The sequence below is a fragment of the Nicotiana tomentosiformis genome, chromosome 10 (assembly GCF_000390325.3).
Source record: "Nicotiana tomentosiformis chromosome 10, ASM39032v3, whole genome shotgun sequence".
NCBI lineage: Eukaryota > Viridiplantae > Streptophyta > Magnoliopsida > Solanales > Solanaceae > Nicotiana > Nicotiana tomentosiformis.
The window spans coordinates 5,156,208-5,175,054 of record NC_090821.1 but is presented as its reverse complement, the minus strand read 5'-3'; the positions used below and the strand labels follow the sequence as shown (position 1 = coordinate 5,175,054).

At 36.6% G+C, this 18,847-nt stretch overlaps 2 protein-coding genes across 3 annotated transcripts; one reads left to right on the top strand and one right to left on the bottom strand.

Annotated features, from left to right (window-relative positions):
• Window positions 1-596: 596 nt before the first annotated feature.
• On the top strand, window positions 597-7,672 carry LOC104090848 (squalene synthase-like). 2 transcript variants are annotated; one of them, XM_009596041.4, is made up of 14 exons: window positions 597-982; window positions 2,099-2,141; window positions 2,565-2,654; window positions 2,853-2,928; window positions 3,569-3,638; window positions 4,248-4,391; window positions 4,658-4,762; window positions 4,933-5,079; window positions 5,638-5,713; window positions 5,964-6,052; window positions 6,477-6,568; window positions 6,639-6,684; window positions 6,776-6,845; window positions 7,431-7,672. In XM_009596041.4, exons 1-13 carry the CDS (start codon window positions 788-790, stop codon window positions 6,836-6,838), a joined length of 1,236 nt encoding a protein of 411 aa, XP_009594336.1. In that variant the 5' UTR covers window positions 597-787; the 3' UTR covers window positions 6,839-6,845; window positions 7,431-7,672. The 2 variants fall into 2 exon arrangements, with proteins under 2 accessions (XP_009594336.1, XP_070043600.1); XM_070187499.1 differs by lacking the exon at window positions 4,933-5,079 and having other exon boundaries at window positions 646-982.
• Window positions 7,673-8,823: 1,151 nt separating this feature from the next.
• Window positions 8,824-15,350, bottom strand: LOC104090849 (protein FMP32, mitochondrial-like). The gene is made up of 7 exons (XM_070187294.1): window positions 14,829-15,350; window positions 13,086-13,217; window positions 12,937-12,996; window positions 9,582-9,658; window positions 9,448-9,504; window positions 9,286-9,352; window positions 8,824-9,181 (listed from the first exon to the last, which is right to left on the bottom strand). The coding sequence occupies exons 1-7, from the start codon at window positions 15,087-15,089 to the stop codon at window positions 9,062-9,064; spliced, it is 774 nt and encodes a 257-aa protein (XP_070043395.1). The 5' UTR covers window positions 15,090-15,350; the 3' UTR covers window positions 8,824-9,061.
• Window positions 15,351-18,847: the final 3,497 nt, after the last annotated feature.

Sequence of the window (18,847 nt, the reverse complement as noted above, 5' to 3'; positions counted from 1 at the left end):
TTTTGTTTTTTTTGTTTTTTGCTTTTTTTACAACGTTTCATTCTATCAATTCAAGCAGCACCACGAAAGAGAGTCCTGTAATAAAAGAAGTCACAATATATCCAAATTCCGACGGTCTTGCTTAGTTGGACAATCCATTCTTTCTTTTAACTTTTTAATTTTTAACTTCTCAAAGTGTATAATAGTTTTTTTATGGTCCAAAAAGTGTATAATTACTCCTAATCTCCTATGTCACATAAATAAGTAAAATTAGTTATCAAAAAACACATGTGACATTCTATAATAACTTAAAATTACTTAGATAATATTTTTTGCACTATAAGTGTATATTCTGATCTATTTTACGTAATATGTTTTTTTTTTAATTTGTTAGTATAAAAAAATGATATATACTTTTTTATATATGTAAAAATAATTTATCTTCAAATTTATCATTTTATCCTTAATGATATGATCTCAAAGTCACAAAAATTTAATGGCTTTTCTGATATCGGTTAAAACAATAATCCTAAACTTTAATATCCAATCTAACACGTTCACATACCATGAAATGGAGGGAGTATAAGTTAAACATAGTGCTATATATGGAAAAAAAAGAAAGGAAAAAAGACACAGAAAAACAATACGTACTAAGATGGTGCGAAACACTAGTCCTTAACTGCCAAACGAACAAATAGTTATCAATCCTCATCAGACAAACAATGTTGGTACACAAATTGGAATCAATATATGTTAGAGTATATGCAAGAATTTATTATAGCAGATTTGAATAATAAAAATCTTAATAATGGGGAGTTTAGGAGCAATGCTGAGGAATCCTGAGGATATTTATCCATTGATGAAACTGAAGTTAGCGGCGCGATATGCAGAGAAACAGATCCCTCCTCAGCCACATTGGGCCTTCTGTTACATAATGCTTCGCAAGGTCTCTCGTAGCTTTTCTCTCGTCATTCAACAGCTTCCCGTGGAACTTCGCGATGCTGTAAGTTTTTGTTTTTTCGTCCCTAAATTTAATCAACCCACCCTTATAATTAATCCTAAATTACTAGTTGAAATCTGTTATATAATTATACTATGTACTCCGCTCATTTTACCATCCAGCGGATTTATGATATTATGACTATTTAGTCAAGTTAAGTTCTTTCGGAAATAACATCTCTGTCCGTCCAGGATAGGGGTAAGGCTGCGTACATACAACCCTTCCCAGACCCCACTTGTGGGAATACACAAGTTTGTTGTTGTTGTGGACGTCAAGTTAAGTTATTTTTGTAATGTATTTGGATTTGGAATCGGCTATGTGAAACTCACATTGGTGGAGCTTTTCCCCCCCTTAAAATCCTCTGCAACAACAACAACAATAAATCTAGTGTAATCCCACATTGTAAAGGTAGAGAGGTTATTTTTAATAGACCATCGGCTCAAAGAAAGAAATAAGGAAAAGAAATAACAATTGGAACAACAGTGAGATAGGTGATAAAGTGATACAGAGATAGAATAATCGAATCAAACGAACAAACAAATAGTAAAAGAAATCTGCAGAAAAGAAGATCCTCTGCCAAAATCAATTTTTAGTATATGTATGGCATTTGTGCACCAGCTTGTTGCTGATTCCTTCCCCCTTTTTTGTGTGCTTGGTTTGTTGAATTTATCTTTTGCTTTTATCTTTTGGATGCATTTTTAAAGATGTAGATTGCTTATATCATACCACTCTCTCCATTTCAACTTATTTGACATTCTCCCTTATTGAGAATCAATTTGAATAAACGCAGTTTTTCTCATCTCAATGAAATGTTAATCAAACTTCACATCGTTTGAATTTTGCGACAAGGAGAATGTTGTATGATGATTGATGGAGAAACAGAAATCATATCTTTCTCTACCACATGTACAGTCAAGAAACAACTCTTCAGTTTAAAGATTTGGATTTTTGCTTGATTAGGAAAGAAATATTTTCCTGCTTTTTCTTAGTTTATTGGTAACGAAGCTCCAGGTTTTTCAATTGTTTCATTGATTGGTCTAGAAAAGTATATAGATTGCTATGATCTTATTGCTCTTGTTGTGAAGGTTGATTTCTCGTAACTTCTGTCTATCTTTGCAGGTATGCATTTTCTATTTGGTTCTTCGAGCTCTTGACACTGTCGGTATGTTCAATTACTGTATCTGAGGTGATATATGAGTCTTGAATGCAGATAACTAGATCTCTAGTTGGTAACACATTTAAGTGCAATCATAGAAAATGCAGCTGATTCTCGCATGTGCAACAAGGTTCATATAAATGTCAGTCTGGGTTAATACCAGAAGACTGACATCTAATCGCACAAACATTTGGCTATTAGTATTGTGGAACTGTCCAAATAGTACTGTGGTATTGGTTCTTTGGCTAGCTTTTTTATTATGTTGATTAATTACCATAAGCCATGGACTGTTGCTTTTAATAATTCTATCTTTTTATACCATGATCAGGTAGTTTATACCTTTGATCTTGATTAAAATCTAAGGTTGCTGCACTCATTTTCTTGGAGTCATATTAGTTATTCACATTTTGGTGTTCTTATTCTGGACAGAGGACGATACGAGTGTAGCCACAGAGGTGAAAGCACCTATATTGATGTCATTCCATCGCCATGTTTATGATCGTGAATGGCATTTTTCATGTAAGTCTACTGAATATAAGTGGTCAACTTCCATTGCCATGCTTATGATAGTGAATGCCATTTTTCTTCTCTAAATATAGGCTTCTCTTTCTTTTTGTTCCCCTCTATGATCTCACCGTGATCGTGATTTTTTTTTTTTTCAAATTATAGTTTCAAGTATTGTAGACTGGTTTCTTAATCCCAATTCTCATATGTTAGGTGGTACAAAGGACTACAAGGTTCTTATGGATCAGTTCCATCATGTTTCAACTGCTTTTCTGGAGCTAGGGAAACAGTGAGTTCATACTAATAAGGGCTGCCTTTATAAATATTAACATGCTTTTCTATTGAGAGCGCACTCATTTATAAAATATTTTGGTGAGCTCTCTACAAATGAAATATTACCATGTATGTTAATTATTTAGGTGATCAGCTGATGATCCTGATTTTAGATATTTGAGGTATACACAGCAGGAGCTCCTTAACTGCTTAACACCTAGGTCTCTCCCATTAAAAAGCATTAATATTATCAGCCTACAGTTTATACTAGTTGTACTTAGAGATTTTTCTAGGCTCTGATCTCCAGTTCCAATATTCTCTTCCCAGTGGATTTCCTCTTTGCTATGATTAATTACCAACCATGCTTAATGAATATTTACGTCTGCCACATTGATATTCCGTCAATATTCAAACAGTCTATAAAACATGTGGTTTTTGTTCCTCTACGGATCGACCGTTTTTGGAAGGGAAAGATTGAAGTTTTAAGCATGACTTCATATCCATATCACCATATGATATAGTATTTGTTATGTGATCTCAGGATCTTTACTTTGAATCTGAAATACTATCATTCTACAATTTTTTTGGTATGTGCTGCCGATAGCAATGTTTGTGAGTAGTTTATGAATGAGCATTATGTTCTCATAATGTTGCAGTTACAAGGAGGCAATTGAGGACATTACCATGAGGATGGGTGCTGGAATGGCAAAGTTTATATGCAAGGAGGTATGCAATAAGTACTACGTATAAACAAGAGGATCAAACTGTCTGGCAGTCAAAGTTATGAGCTTTATACTTGTTTTTATATTGTATTAGTATGGATCGGCTTGACCTCTCAAGCGTTCCTGTCTCATGCAATTCCTTTTCATAGAGCCATTTGCTATCTCGACTACCGTTTACAAAATATGAATGTGGTGTTAAATCACTTCAATGTCAATATACCAATTGACAGTACTAGTGTTTCTGCGATTGGCAATTTAGTATATTTTTCACTACTATATTTCTTATCATTTTTTATGAGAGATTGTTGGTCCCTGATATCAAATACTGTTGGCCTGGAATCAAATCCTCTTTAAAAAATACTTGATGCTATCATTTTTTTGTATCAGCTTGAAAAGGGAAATAGGGGGGGGGGGGGGGACGGGACTAGAGAAACTATTGCATGGATTTTGCTTGATTGGGACAGAAATCTTGTTAGCCTTTTTAATTAATTTCATCTTCTAGGCATAGATAAGGTAACAAATGCACAGAGTAATAGCCTGATTATGAGTTCCAAGCTTTTTCCTGCAAGCTTCACTGATCAATGGTTCCATGTTTCTGGAACAATCTTCAAAGGTGGAAACAATTGATGATTATGCTGAATATTGTCACTATGTAGCCGGGCTCGTTGGATTAGGCTTATCAAAACTTTTCCGCGCCTCTGGGAAAGAAGATTTGGTTTCAGATTCTCTCTCCAATTCCATGGGTTTATTTCTTCAGGTATTGATCTTAACATGTGTGGCAGCCACCCGCAGTGGGAGTCAAAATATAAATAAGTAAGCATGCGAAGAAATCAAGGGGAGTCAACATATAATATATATACATAAAAATATAAAAATTAACCTATCTACGCAGTGTAATTTTTTGACAAAGGGGTGTCAATTGACTCCCCTTGCTAATGAGTGGCGGATGGCTCCGCCACTGGCCACCCGTGACCATATTTGAATGTTTTTTGCAGTAACAGAAATGTTTGCAATGTACTGCAGAAAACAAATATCATTAGAGATTATCTGGAGGACATAAATGAAGTACCTAAGTGTCGCATGTTTTGGCCTCGTCAGATTTGGAGTAAATACGTTAACAAGCTCGAGGTATTTTTCTTCAACTCTTTAACTACACATTTACTATCTCATATTTTCCTGCCATTTTTAATCAAATTCATGATACTGAATTACATGAATACATCATAGAAGGCACTGTTGTTTGTTCAAATGTGGGGTTTGTTGACTTTTCACCGCGAGTGTTTGTCGATGTGCCTCAGGAGTTGAAGTGTGAGGAAAACTCTGTAAAGGCTGTGCAATGTCTGAATGAGATGGTCACTAACGCTTTATCACATGTAGAAGATTCTTTGACTTACATGTCCACACTGCGAGATCCTGCTATCTTTCGATTCTGTGCTATTCCACAGGTCTTTTCTTTTTTACTTTTATCTCTTGTTCTTTCCTTTTGTAGAGCTTTGTCAAAAAGCTTGTGTTTCTCACAATGGAATTTTGCATCTGTGATTGGTAATCTGTTGACAAAAGTCAAAAGGAAACTGTTGGAAATTCACAGAAGCTTTACTTTTATTTGATATTTTTATTTTCATTATTCTTGATTGATCAAGGACTTTCTTGTTGTCTTATTTTGATGAACACACCCGTCCATCTTTCATTAGCCACGGTATTAGTGTTGTTGCCTGGTGCACTAAGCTCTCGCTATGCGCGGGGTCCAGGGAAGGGCCGGACCATAATGGTCTATTGTACGTAGCCATAGCTTGCGTTTCTGCAAGAGGCTGTTTCCACGGCTAGAACAAATAAATAAAATAAGTAGCAGAGTGTATTGATTTGTTGTGCATATAGGTGTTTTTGTGAATTTACTTTTCATTGTGCCCAGACATCTTAGTATGTTTTTGCTACTTTCGCATTATTAACTTGTCAAATATCCTTCTTAAAATGTGCATTGCCTTGGTATTTTCTTATGTTACCAGGTCATGGCAATTGGGACATTAGCAAAGTGCTACAACAACATAGAAGTTTTCAGAGGAGTTGTAAAAATGAGACGCGGTAAGAAGTATGAGAAATATGAGGTTCAACTTTTCTTGCCTCTCTCTCATTTAACTTTGTTAACATGCTTTCTTTTATGTGTTTGTATGTCTGCCTATATTTACAGATTAACAATTGTGTACAGTATGTTATTTAGCTGATACCAAGTTTTATTTACTTTAATTTATAAGCATCAACTAAATAATTCTTTTTTATCTTCTGCTTACCATCATACTTGCAGTTATTAAGATGCTTGGTTTCTTCTTTGTAGGTCTCACTGCTAAGGTTATTGACCGGACCAGGAACATGGCAGATGTATATGGTGCTTTCTACGACTTCTCTTGTATTCTCAAATCCAAGGCACGATACTTTCTTATTTACCAAAGTAGCTTATTTTCTCAGTTATAATGTGCTCATTTTGAGGGTCACATTGTTATTTTTCGACATAATACTGTGATGTGTGCTTGAAGGGGAACTTTGGCGTAAATGGTAAAGTTGCTGCCATATGACCGGGAGGTCACGGGTTTGAGCCATGGAAACAGCCTCTAGCAAAAATGCAGGGTAAGACTGCGTATAATAGACTCCTGTGGTCCGGCCCTTCCCGGGGCCTCGCGCATGGCGGAACCTTAGTGCACTGGGCTTCCCTTTACTATGTTGTGTGCTTGTCTAGCTATTTGTTCATATTTCTTCATATCCTTTTGGTTCTCCGCTATCTGTCAAAGTTTCATTTCTTAGTGAAAACTTGTACAAGTAAAACAACTTCACGCGTGGTTGACTGTTTTAGGTGGAGTATAAAGATCCAAATGCAGCAAAAACTTTAAGAAGGCTTGAAACAATTTTGAGAACTTGCAAAGACTCTGGAACCTTGAACAAAAGGTATGTTACCTATCCGAATATTCTTATGGATTTTCTGTGAATATCAGCTAATGCACCTGTCTATTACCAGGAAATCTTTCGTAATCCAGAGCAGACCTAATTACAATTCAGCTTTGGTTAGTTTTTTTGCGAATGTTCTATTCATGCTTTAGACACGATTTCTCTAGATGCATTCGCGATTTTCTTATCCTCTGAAATATATTGCAGGTTGTTGTCCTTGTTGTCATAATAGCTATCCTTAGTGCATACCAATCTGGAAACCGGCCTTAGACCATGTGTAAGTGCAGAAGCAAATCCGGGATTTAAATTCTATATATTCAACCTTAAGGTCATTAGCATTGAATATCTAGTGGATTTTTGCACATAAATTTATGCTCTAAGTCGAATACCATCATGTTGCAGCTGTCCCTGTGTAAATATTATAGTAACAACATCCTGGTCAAAATGCCAATTATTTAAATGCATGCCATTCTCACATGATACAGAGTTGTTCCTATTATGCATCTTGATTTTTACCAACTTGTTTGGGATTGAAGTATTATTGTTGTCGTTGTTGTATGCACCTACGCTTTTAAAGATCACACTATCTAGCCTTGTTCTATTAATAAGCGTCTGGATCATGTTATAAAGTATTTTGCTAGTCTTTTACACCTTAACGGAGTAATGAGCTTCATATTTTAACCAGGCGGTTATGTCCTCTATGTTAGATTGTGTCTAACTCGATCAAATTATATCCACCTAAGCTCGGGTAACTCACTCCGAGAAAAAACTTAAGACCACATCATTCTGTTATGCTCGTCATAGGGTAGTCGCATTTGGGGAAATAGGTATTTGTGTTATATTTTCTTCATTCTTTGTGCAGGATTGATATTAGAAGAGAGTTTGGTCAAAGAAAATGGCGCAAGCTCTTGGCCGAGTATGTGATAGCTGCAGCTTGCCTTATGGTGTCTGTGACTATGTTAGTTAGTGATAGTAATAACTAATATATGGAAAACGCCTATTTATACTTGTTTAGAATCTTGTGGCATGCCTTTGTTAGCAAGCTGCAAAAGTAAATATTAATACGCTACCTTATACGTAATACATATTTCAATTGTCTGTTCACTTGGTGATAAATCCATGCATTTTAACACTCATTGGAAAGATAAACGGACAACTGAATAGCGTGCCCGAAAATTACCTCAAACTGAAGCAATCAATACTTCCAATTTGGAGGTGGCAGTTAATTCCTTTTTGCTTCATTCTCGTTTGGTTAAATATTGTACTGGTGGAATTCCTTCTACTAAAGGAAGAAAACCTAGCCAAAACTTCCGTGCTCTCGAGAAAGCCTGCCCTATTCTTTTTTTTGGTTTTCAAGGAGATCTCTGGTTGATCGCATAATCAGTAATTTTTTTTTTTTTATACAGTGGGAGATTCTAGTGAAATCATAAATTGCGTATGTGCTCCTATGTATTATTGATCTCTGGTTGATTGCTTATTAGTTATTACCAGAATTGTTTCCTTATAAAGTGTGAGATCTTAAAAAGAATTATTGATCGCCTATGTGTTATCTAGAAATCGCTCATGCATTATTTATGACCGCCTAAGTGATCTCCAGTTGATCGTCTATTAATTATTACTAGGATTATTTTTTTATAAATGACCTCCAATTGATCACTTATTTGTTATTACCATCATCATTTTTCTTATAAAATGGGAAATCTTGTTGAAATCATAAATCACTTACTTGTAATCTAGAAATTGATCATTGCTCATGTATTAATTATGATTGCCTAAGTGATTATTTGTTATTACCAAGATCTTTTTTTTGTTACAACATGAACGATCCTAACGAAATCATAGACCGCCTAAGTGATTTCAGAGCAGAAAAAAGAAAATTTCTATTCCAAAACGTTCTGTTAATTTCCATCAGATATTTCCTTGTTTGAGATGAATACAATGATAACATCACCTAATACGACTCCGCCTGTGGTCCATATATCTTTTGAGTTAGGCAGACCAAAGAGCATGTTATGCGGTGTTAGATAGTTATTCAAAATCAACTAGAAATCAGTATCTACTACACACATGTTGTTAACCTGAACAATTAGAGGTAATACATTGCCAATAAACTTATACAAAGCATGTTAAACCATAAACTGCCGGCGAATAAAAGTTTGGTTCATTACTTCTTTGACATGTTTAAGATTTGGTCAAAACTCTTCTTATTATGAAGATAATAGTGGCAGCAGAAGGTGTATTAACAAATGACTATATCAACCTCCCAAATTTGAAATATTGCCATAGCAAAAATGTGGCAACCTCCTTAAATCTGAACAAATGAACAAGCTTGAAAGAAAATGAATACAATTGTTAACCTATCTACCAGATTGTGAGTATTACAGCGGTTTAACAATGTGGTTGATCTCTATTCAAGCTTCCAAAGGAATAACTATCAATATCTGAGCACCCGAGCTCATTTAAGAATTAACAACAAATATCTTCTGGAATATCTCAGGTGTATAACCGTAACACAGCAAGACCAACAGCCGAGATAGAGACAAGAGTACCTATACAGTATTTGATCACTTCATATTTTGCAGCTTCGAGTTGTGCCCTCAATGCATGAATTTCCTATTCACGGATGAAAAGAAAAAAAAAGTATTCACAAGATATAGTGAGTTCAAAGAAGGTTTACACTCATCTCACATCTTTTACACACAAGAGCAAACACTTACCCGATCAAGCTTATTTGTAAGATTTGTAGTTTCTGCATTCTGATTGGCAAGCTCATCACGAATGCGTCTACACAATTTAAAATGACCGCAACCAATCACCAGGGAGTTGAAAAATGAACAGTCTAATTATTCACTAGTAGGTAAGGACTTTTCAAGCCTTACCCTCTTTCAAGATTTAAGTCCAAACGTTGGCCGGCAGTAAGCTTGTCAATCTCATACCTAGACGAAAAAAGTAAGAATGGTTAAAAATCTGCAACATAAAAGTAAAAAATCAATTTTTCCGCAATCAGTTGTACCTCAGTTCACTGCGCATTTTTTCAATGTCGTTCCGAAGCTTTTCAGTCTCACGTTGCAACAGAGAAAAATGATGTTCCTGTAATGAAGAATATTTAATTGAGACACCTACGAATTCCATATGTAAATTCAAATCAATCCTCGTCAAGGGGTAGAACAAAAACATATATCATGAACATATATTAGTACAACTATATTGCAATATCACTGTCCAACATACTAAGAAACAAGTTCGGTTTAGCTTTTGACGATATATATATATATATATATATATATATATATATATATATATATATATATATATAATGTAGTAGCACTGCCCTCGAGAAAATAGAACTATTTTCAGATACAGCAATGAGAAAGATGTTCACACTATTTCGTTTGGGAGGAGTTTACTGTTAATGTTTTCTAAAAAAGCCAATAGATAAACACCTACACTCCGTACCGCTTTGAATTATGTCACCTTCTTTTGCTCCTTGAGCACCCAATGTTAAGGAAATTTTCAGAATTGTTAGATCCATGCAAAAGGGAATGCAAATTGACATATGTTCTCATATCCTTCTCATACTATGCTGTCCACAATTTGGTCATACAGGCAAGGCTGAACTTTCATTCAAGCCACCATAATTGCCATATATGCCATCAATAACACTTATCTCACTTTCAAGAAGTTTTGTATTATTAGTGTAGATGTTTTGCAATATCCTGAATTAGATATAAGTTGATTGCTCCTTAATGATGCTTCCCTGGTTAACATAGGGAGAGAAAAAAAAGGACTCCCGCAATATTTTTGAAGAAGTTGTCTTGGCTAATCAGGCATAAATCCGACTTCTCTGACAAATCAAAATTCTAAGGGTGTGGTTAGAAGGATTGTGTGTGGGGGGTGGGGGGGTGGGGGTGGGGGGTGGTATCCCAATATAAAATTTGGGATAATCTTATCCAGCATTTGGTTGTACATATTAACTCAAATCAGGATAAAACTTATACCAAAACCTTGGGATTAGCTTTCCCATATAGGAGGTGGGATTATAATCCCATGGGATAACCTTGCACTAGCAGGATTGAACCAAACGACTCCTAAATACTTATGTCATTCTTATTTGTGGTTGCCCAACTAGAAGTTTTTGGTTCTAACCCTTTTGATCTCTCAAAACATTGAAGATGTGAATCCTCTTCACTAAGGGATATATACAGCCATCAGCGCTGAGCCAAAGTTCCCTTCAAAACCAACTACTTTTAATTTTGATACTTGCTTGATAAAGTAATAATTACAACAAAGACCCAGCTGACCCAACTTTTTCTTTTGATTTGCCATTTTTAGTTCATCGTTTTTTTCCTACTTAGTCATTGCTTCTTCATATAACCGGGTTAGGATCATATCTTGTCCCATACCATAGTTGATCCGTAATATAGGCTCTTCATCTGATTTGGTGTTTCCATTTCCAAGTACACATATGAATCTGGTTGACTTTGTATAGACTCTTGAATGACTGGATAACCTCTTCCAAGCAAAAGAAGAATGATGTCTGAAGATAGAGTTTAGGCTTTTTATACCAGAAGTTGCAAATTTGTAGGATGTTATGGAATATAGTGCATTTAAGCTTCTTCCAGAAATCGTCAAAATAGACCTGCAGAGTCTATTTTAAGTTACAGTCTCTTACTCCTTATGGAATTTTACTTATGGACATGGGGACAATTAAAGAGCTGAAATTTAAGAACAAAACATTTGCATGATTCATGCCTAGACGTGGAAAATTGAGAAGTATGTCCATTTTCATTCAACTTCTAGGACAAACTCTATCTAACAAGGAATTTGGTGAAGACCATAAGAATACTTCTTACCCTAAGACAAGGTTATCAACCCCTCAATTTAAATGCCCCTTGAAGATGGATATTTGCAAGCATTTCAACTTACAAATGTCAAAATTGGAAGAGATCGCCGTCTCTCTAACCAGAAGAATATGTGGAATTTTTTTTGAGAAAGAGCGTGGGGAAATTTTTAGTTTTTATTTTTGAATGGAGCTGATGTGAAGAATTATTATGGCCCATATCATAGATCAAGAAACAAACTGGTTAAGATATACACATACGGCGTGTTCTTAGAAGTTACAGGTAAGCTTTTACTAATTTGGATCAATGGGTTAAAGAGCAGTGTTGTCAAAGGCGCACTTAAGCCCTGAAGCGAGGCCCAAAACATGTTGAGTGTTTCGCCTCGCGGGCGCTTCAGTGTTGTCATCAAGGCTCTAAGGCATACTTTTCCTTGACAACGAGTATAATCCTAAAGAGGTGACACGAAACAACTGATATTTCACTTTATCATAATTGTTTTCAATTTCTTTGTCCATATATTTGCTATTCATGCATATAATTATCAGTATTGGACTACATATACACACTTGTAATTTTTTCTCCCTTGTGCCTTTTTTCATATTTGCACTTTGCGCTTTAAAGCCCCAACGGACCTTAGAGCTTTTTGTGCTTTTTTCCTTTGATAACACTGTTAAAGAGCTGCCGTAATTAGGTGGAAGATTAAAGTACAAAATCTTCATGAACTATAATTGCTGCAAGAAATGATAAGAGAACCATAAATTCAGCTAAGTCGCAACTACACTAGTTACTTGATGCATATATCAAGGATTCAGTAATTTAGATTGGTCTGTCAAACCACCATATGACGACACTAAAAACACATAGCTTCTCCTCTCCTCCTCCATGCCATGTTTATTGCACCATGCACTGCTGACATCACTTCCATATTATTTTTCTTTGTTTTTCCTTTTAATTCTTTCCCTTTTTCTCTTTTCGCAGTTAAATTTCAAGAGTTCAACTTGAGTTCCATTTGATACTCTTTCACAGCTCACAATAATCAAATGCTTTTCCTACTGAATTTAACAACCAAACAGTTAGAATCAACCTAACATCAACTAAGAAAAATCTATGGTACGCATCATCACTTCTCCATCTATAAACTCGTGAATGAGTCAAAGCACCGGAAGATGGCTGAGCAACATAGGTCTTAACAACAGCGTTAATATGTTGCAGGACTTTTTTTTGAGAATGAAAAAGGTACCCCGTTGCCAAATATGTTGCATGACTACGTACGTATAAGCATAAATATCTTAGTGTTATAATCCCTAGACCAGTGAACAAAGTTAGCTTACTCTCTAGGCAGAAGAAAATCACCTAAAGCAGATTTGACTTGTCGAAAGTTAATATTTTGCAAACAGAAAAAAATACATAGCCCTCTAGCATAACACAAAGAGAATACCTAAATAAATAAATAACATAGCTGAAGACTTCTTTAAAATACCGGCATACAGAACAATGAACTAATATAGCTTCATGACAATTATGTACCTGTGAGCTTTGTACTTCAGACTTGAACTTGGAAAGGTTGCCGTCTTGAACCATCTCAGACTACAAAGCCAAAAGCACACAGAAGGCATTTTCAACATAATGCACATGTGCAATTTTATAACAACAAAAGAGTTTGTGTAGAGTCTTACTTTCTGCATTTCAGCTCGTGAAACAAAAGAATGAGCTACATTTTCCAAGCTGTCATTCAAAACCTCAGTGATAGCAGATGTTATTGCCTCTGCCTGCTTTGATGGTACACCTTGTGCTTCTAAACTCCGGACCTGTCAGCACACCAAATCTCTAAATATCCATATTTCATATCAACAATGACAAATACAAACCAAAGAAGTCTCCAACATCGCAAAGTGTACTAGTTCACCACAAAACGGATAGATTTTTTTTTAATGAGTAAAACAGATAGAAAGCAGTTTTGAAAAACTCAAAGACAAATATTTAACCATAAGTTTAGTGGCTTTTTTTTTTGCTGATAAGGAACCATAAGTTTAGTGGCATTTGGATTTGGTTTTGGTTTTGATTTTGAAAGTATTGGTTTTAGTAAGGACAAGAAAACTTGAAACGATCTGAAATTGATCAAGACCAAACTTGGGTCATATTTGAAGATAAAGCATTCCTCTTTTGGAGAGAAACAGTACTGCTTAGACAATTGGAAAAAAAAAATCAAATTTCTGCACGGGCCATACAGAGAATCCCCCGATTCCACCTACCAAAAAAACAAAAAACAAAAACAAAAAATGCCCCAATCCCAAGTCTGTTATACCATAGGCACTTAATTTCTTTATTGGGCTTGATGGGCATCATCATTTGTGATATTGTGCTACGATCTGCAAGGTTTCAGTAGGCCTAGGCACCGATGTAAGTTTAAAGACGAACAGTGATGAAACTTATGAGGATTTTTTCTTTTGAAGAATTGGTTTTTGAGTTGGTTTTGGGAATGAAAACAACTTTTCTCATTGGTTTAAGGTCCCCAAGACAAACAATTTTTTCATTGGTGTATTCTAACTTTTTCATGTTTTGGTTGGTCAAACATTTTCTATAGGAAAACAAGTTCCTCAAAGATCAGGAAAATAACTTTAACTTCCCTGGTGGGGAGGTAAGGAAAACAAGTTACACAAGTGTCATATCATGCTGATTGTCTCCTCCCACCCCTCACCCCCAACCCCCAAACCACACCCCCACCCTAGCCTCCCACCCCTATAGTGTTTGCCTAGGTTATATATAAATGCTCTTAGGACAATTTTTTTCTACTTAATTACCAAACACCAGAAATTGAGTAAGAGAATTAATTATTTTCCAGGAAAACATTTTCCTTCAAACCAAACACACCCTTGGTTTCACCTTATTTTCAACCAATCGGTGATCAGAATCCTCCCGGCAACACGGGAAATGATAAAGAATCTAAATAGGAAGCTAGAGACAACTAATTGGAGACGAAAAAAAATACAGTTTTCCCCTCCTCAATCTGAATGCAAGGGGAAAGCAAGGTGTTATCCATCTCCTTTATGAGTCCCTCGGATTTGGACGCAACAAATTACAAATAAATATTCAACAACACCTCAAACCTAAATTAGTCAGGGATGGATGTAGTGTGCAACATAGGGGTTCATCTAAACCTAATAGCTCTAGCTCAAACCCTAGGTAAGTACAATTAACAGATTTCAAACCCATTAAATCAAATCGACTATGATAGAATTTCAAACTGGAAACCATAAAGTTCAAATCCTGAATCTGCCTCTAATTAGTTCGGGATCATTTGGAATCATTTCATTTCAATACAACAACAAATAATAATAATAATAATAATAATAATAATAATAATAATAATAATAATAATAATAATAATAATAATAATTAAATGAAGAAATAAAAATTACCAGAGCTAAAGTATCGACGAGGAAAGCACGCTTGCCATTAGGTTTAGCGAGTTGCGAGATCTGCCTATAATCAAACTTGTTAGCAGACGATTTATACGATGATACCGAACTGTAAAAATTAACAGAACCAAAACCGTTCGATTGTGACCTATCTATCAACAAACCACCAGAACAAACTTTAGATGCATCAATCCCTCCAGATTTGGACAATCTAATACCACAATTAGCACCTAATTGAAACACACGTTTCGCAACAGCCATTAATTTCTCAAAAACCTACAGTAGAACCTTTCAACAAATAAGCTGCATCGATATGAGCGAAAAATCTTCGCTTATTTTTCGAGTTTTTGAACAAAGTACAAAGGTCAAACTTTCAGAAATGGCGCGTTTAAGAGGCAGCGAAAAGCGAGATTCGAGGGGAAGAGAGGTAGTTGATTGATTATTGATGGCGGACGAATTGATAGATGGTGTGTATTTTCCCTTTTTTTTTGACGGTTTTTTATACTATTGTGCTGGTTACTTGCAAAAGGAGTTTGAGCTACTTTATTGGTATGGTTATTTTATGCACGAGATTAGGATATGCTTTTAGGTTTCGGATGGGAAATGACGAAATGTATAACTTGGTTCCCTTTCCTTCTTATTTTTTTATTACTTTTTTCTACTTTCCTTTTCCATTGCATTTGAACAATGTGGAAAATGTGAAGGATTGGTGAAGAAATTGAAAAGGATTGTGCTGGAAATTGGTGTTCCTATTTGTCTATCGTTGATGTTAAATGTAGAATTGTAAGGAGCCATACGAGAAGACTAGGTTGGACTAACTTATGATGTATTTATTGTTATGCTAATAACAATACAAGAAAATGTTTATCCGTAAAACAGTAAAGTTGAATTTATACGTGGTTTCTAGACAAGTGAATTAACTTGATCCTGAAATAATGCAATAATTGAAGAAATGTACAATACTTAGCCTTGAAATGTAGATGAAACAACATAGATGACAATTCCGGGAACAGAATTTCCGGGCACAGCAATGATGAGATCAAAAAGCAAGAAAATAAGATTGTATTAAGCTTTGTATATAATGTAATATAAGTTTAGCCAGAAAATCCATATCCCCTTACAATGAAAACTGAGCTCACTATTTATAGCTATGTCTAGGGAAGAGGGTCCTAGGATCGTGTCCTTTAATGTCAATTATGAGGGTCATTGATGAATATATAACGGTGAACATAAATGCCAATTTCTCTGTAACGGACTGTCGCTCTTAATACTGCAAAATTATTCCCTATTAAATGCTACCAGGCGCAAAGCATTTAATACACTTTTATGAACGTTATCCTTTCCGGTGACAAGTGGAATGATTGCGTTCGGTCTTCGGCCATCCCTGTCTTGGGTTCCACGTGTCCTCTTTTAGACAACCACGTGTTCTCCTTTAGACAACCACATGTCATATTATATTTCACCATATACAGATAGTCCTCCTGCTTTCCGATGATATAACTTTGTGTTACTGGGAAGTTGGTAAAAATACCTTTTTGGCGGGAATTATTATAACTCCCTCTGAAGGTTTCTGACAGTTAATTAAACGTACGTCTCTCCGCATTTAATGCCCCGAATACACGTCATCCCATGATTCAGCACAACTTTTGCCGATTATCAAAGTAATCATAGCCATGAATTTAGCCGCCAAAATTTTACTTATACGCAACGTTCTTTTCCTTTGCATTTCATAATTACTCGAGCTCCTGATTTGCATCCTTGTTTTCCATCCTTTCTCTAATTCTCTTCAAACACAAAACCTTTTCCTTCTTATTTTTCAATGGCTTATTCCTTCAAGCGTGTTGGTTCTACAAAGAACAAGAACAAAACCGAGGACTCTGTTCCTCTAACGGTGGGTTCCATCATCCCAAGAAGACTTAGTAACACAAAGGACTTTGAAGAGAAATTCCTTAGTGCTAACCCTCGTACATGGGCTGTTAGTAGGTACCTTTCTTCCATCCGTCCTTCTAGTATTCCTGATGTGAAGGAGGACTGCCGCTGCCATAAGTTGGATATCATTGCTCCTGATCTATCAGAGCGAGTGACCCTTCCCAAGGAAGGTTTTACATACTTTTTCACGTATCTCTTTACTTTGGGTGCGTTTTCTTTGAGCGGAGAGCTTGATTCCGTAATTGCGGAGTTTTTCCTTCGCTACCAGGTGTGTTTGGCACAGGTAAGTCCTTTAGTGTGGAGGACGATCGTCTGCCTTCGACGTTTGTGCCAGGAAACTAGAGAGGAGCTAACCTTTAGCTCATATGATGAATCTCTAATTTCCCAAAATCTTTCGCGGGGGAATGATAAACTTTTGCAAGCGTGGACACCATGCTTTGCTGTCTAGCATGGATGATGACAACGACAGTGGATGGATGGAACGATTCATTGCATTCGCCACTAATGTCATCATTCTGATAACGGCTTCATCCTTTTCGGTCGCTTGGAACCACACTCGTAAGCTCTTTGTTTAGTATTTCTTTTTACTAGATATTCTTTTATGGTTGTATCAACTCTTCACCCTTCGCATGTTTTAGCAACTCGATGGATTCCACCAGTGGTGGAAGGTTTGGACCGGTGGGTTCAGAAGATCTTGGACATCATGACGCCCGAAATTTGTTTGTAGAAAGAACTGGCCCTTAAATACGGGTGGAAGGCCAAAAATCATGGTAATTTTAGTTTACCTTGCTTCCATTTTTTTGTATATGGAGAACTTGGTTGAACCCTTTTGACTTGTTCACGAAATTAGGTCTACTTGCGGGCTCTGTTGTTGTCCCCGAGGAGGACGTTTTGACTGATCCTGCTTATGCAACGAGGCTGCTTCAGGAAGCACTTACTCGAACAGGTATCTCCGGGCCTGTTTCGGGCTCAAACACTTCTTTACGGAGTCCCCGACCGGAGGATAAGAAACCAAAGAGAATACATTACTCCACGGCTGGGGAAAAGAATAAGAGGGCAAAGACTGATGCTCCCAAGGCATCTCCGGTGGCGATGACGACCGGTCCTCCTTCCGGACCGGTCATAGACACCGTGATGATTGATGATGAAGAATAAACTAGTGATGAGGGAGCTTCTCTACATAGAAGGTGACGATCCTCATCATCTCAACAGGATGCTCGACCTGTTGAGATAGTTACACCAACTGAAGATGATGTCTCGGCACTTTGGGGAGAATCTGAGTTGGTAGAAAATGCCAACTCCATTTTCGGGTCCCAATTATTGTAACCGGTGCTGCGGGGCTGAGTACCGGGTCCTTGCCGTCTTTGGTTAGCGAGCATCCAACAACTAGCACTGCATTTGATGCAGCTGCTTCTCACTCTTCAACTCCATCAGCTTCATCTCCACATTCACCAACACCAGCAACTGCTACATCACTTTTATCTTCATCCACTTTTCTACCAAAAGTTGCTGCATCACCTCCATCGGCCATATCTGACCATGAAGAAGGTGTTCCTCCTCCACAATCCCCAATTCATGGGAATTTGGGGCAAAATTATGCTGCCCCTTCTGAAGATCCATAAAGGAGGAGGAACGTTACTCTTTCGGTCTCTACCGGATGCAACTTGCTATCACGACCGGCGGAGCTTGCTAATTATCTGAAGCCTTTGGCTTCAGAAAAAGACTATTAAAAGATTCAGGCACTCTCGGGAGAGTGCTTGTTGAACAATGCTATGCATAATGCCGCATCGATACGTTCTTTTCTTCCTTCATTACTTCTTCTACTTTTATATGAATGTATTCTAAGTTTTACTTCTTCTTGTTTTATAGGCCAACTTTCTTGCTTCTGAGAGCCTTCAAAGGTTGATTTGTGAGAAGGAAGAACTTACTTCTGGATGGAATTAGCTTTTGGTGGAACGAGACCAAACTGTTCTCCGCCTCTCGGAACTGAAAACCAAAGCTACTGAGGCCGTTGTTTTGGAGGCTCGTTTGCAGCAAAGCGAGCAAGAAGTGGTAACCCTTAGCCAAGCAATTGGCCCGCTGAGGGTTAG

Bases quoted from the DNA above. Each gene is read 5' to 3' on its own strand.
- LOC104090848 (XM_009596041.4), top strand. From the start codon at position 788: ATGGGGAGTTTAGGAGCAATGCTGAGGAATCCTGAGGATATTTATCCA. The intron at 5,080-5,637 runs GTCTTTTCTTTT...TTATGTTACCAG, and splicing joins GATTCTGTGCTATTCCACAG to GTCATGGCAATTGGGACATT. The intron at 6,685-6,775 runs GTTAGTTTTTTT...AATATATTGCAG, and splicing joins CTAATTACAATTCAGCTTTG to GTTGTTGTCCTTGTTGTCAT.
- LOC104090849 (XM_070187294.1), bottom strand. From the start codon at position 15,089: ATGGCTGTTGCGAAACGTGTGTTTCAATTAGGTGCTAATTGTGGTATT. The intron at 13,218-14,828 runs GTAATTTTTATT...GTGTGCTGACAG, and splicing joins TCGTCGATACTTTAGCTCTG to GTCCGGAGTTTAGAAGCACA. The intron at 9,353-9,447 runs GTAAGGCTTGAA...TAAATTGTGTAG, and splicing joins GACTTAAATCTTGAAAGAGG to ACGCATTCGTGATGAGCTTG.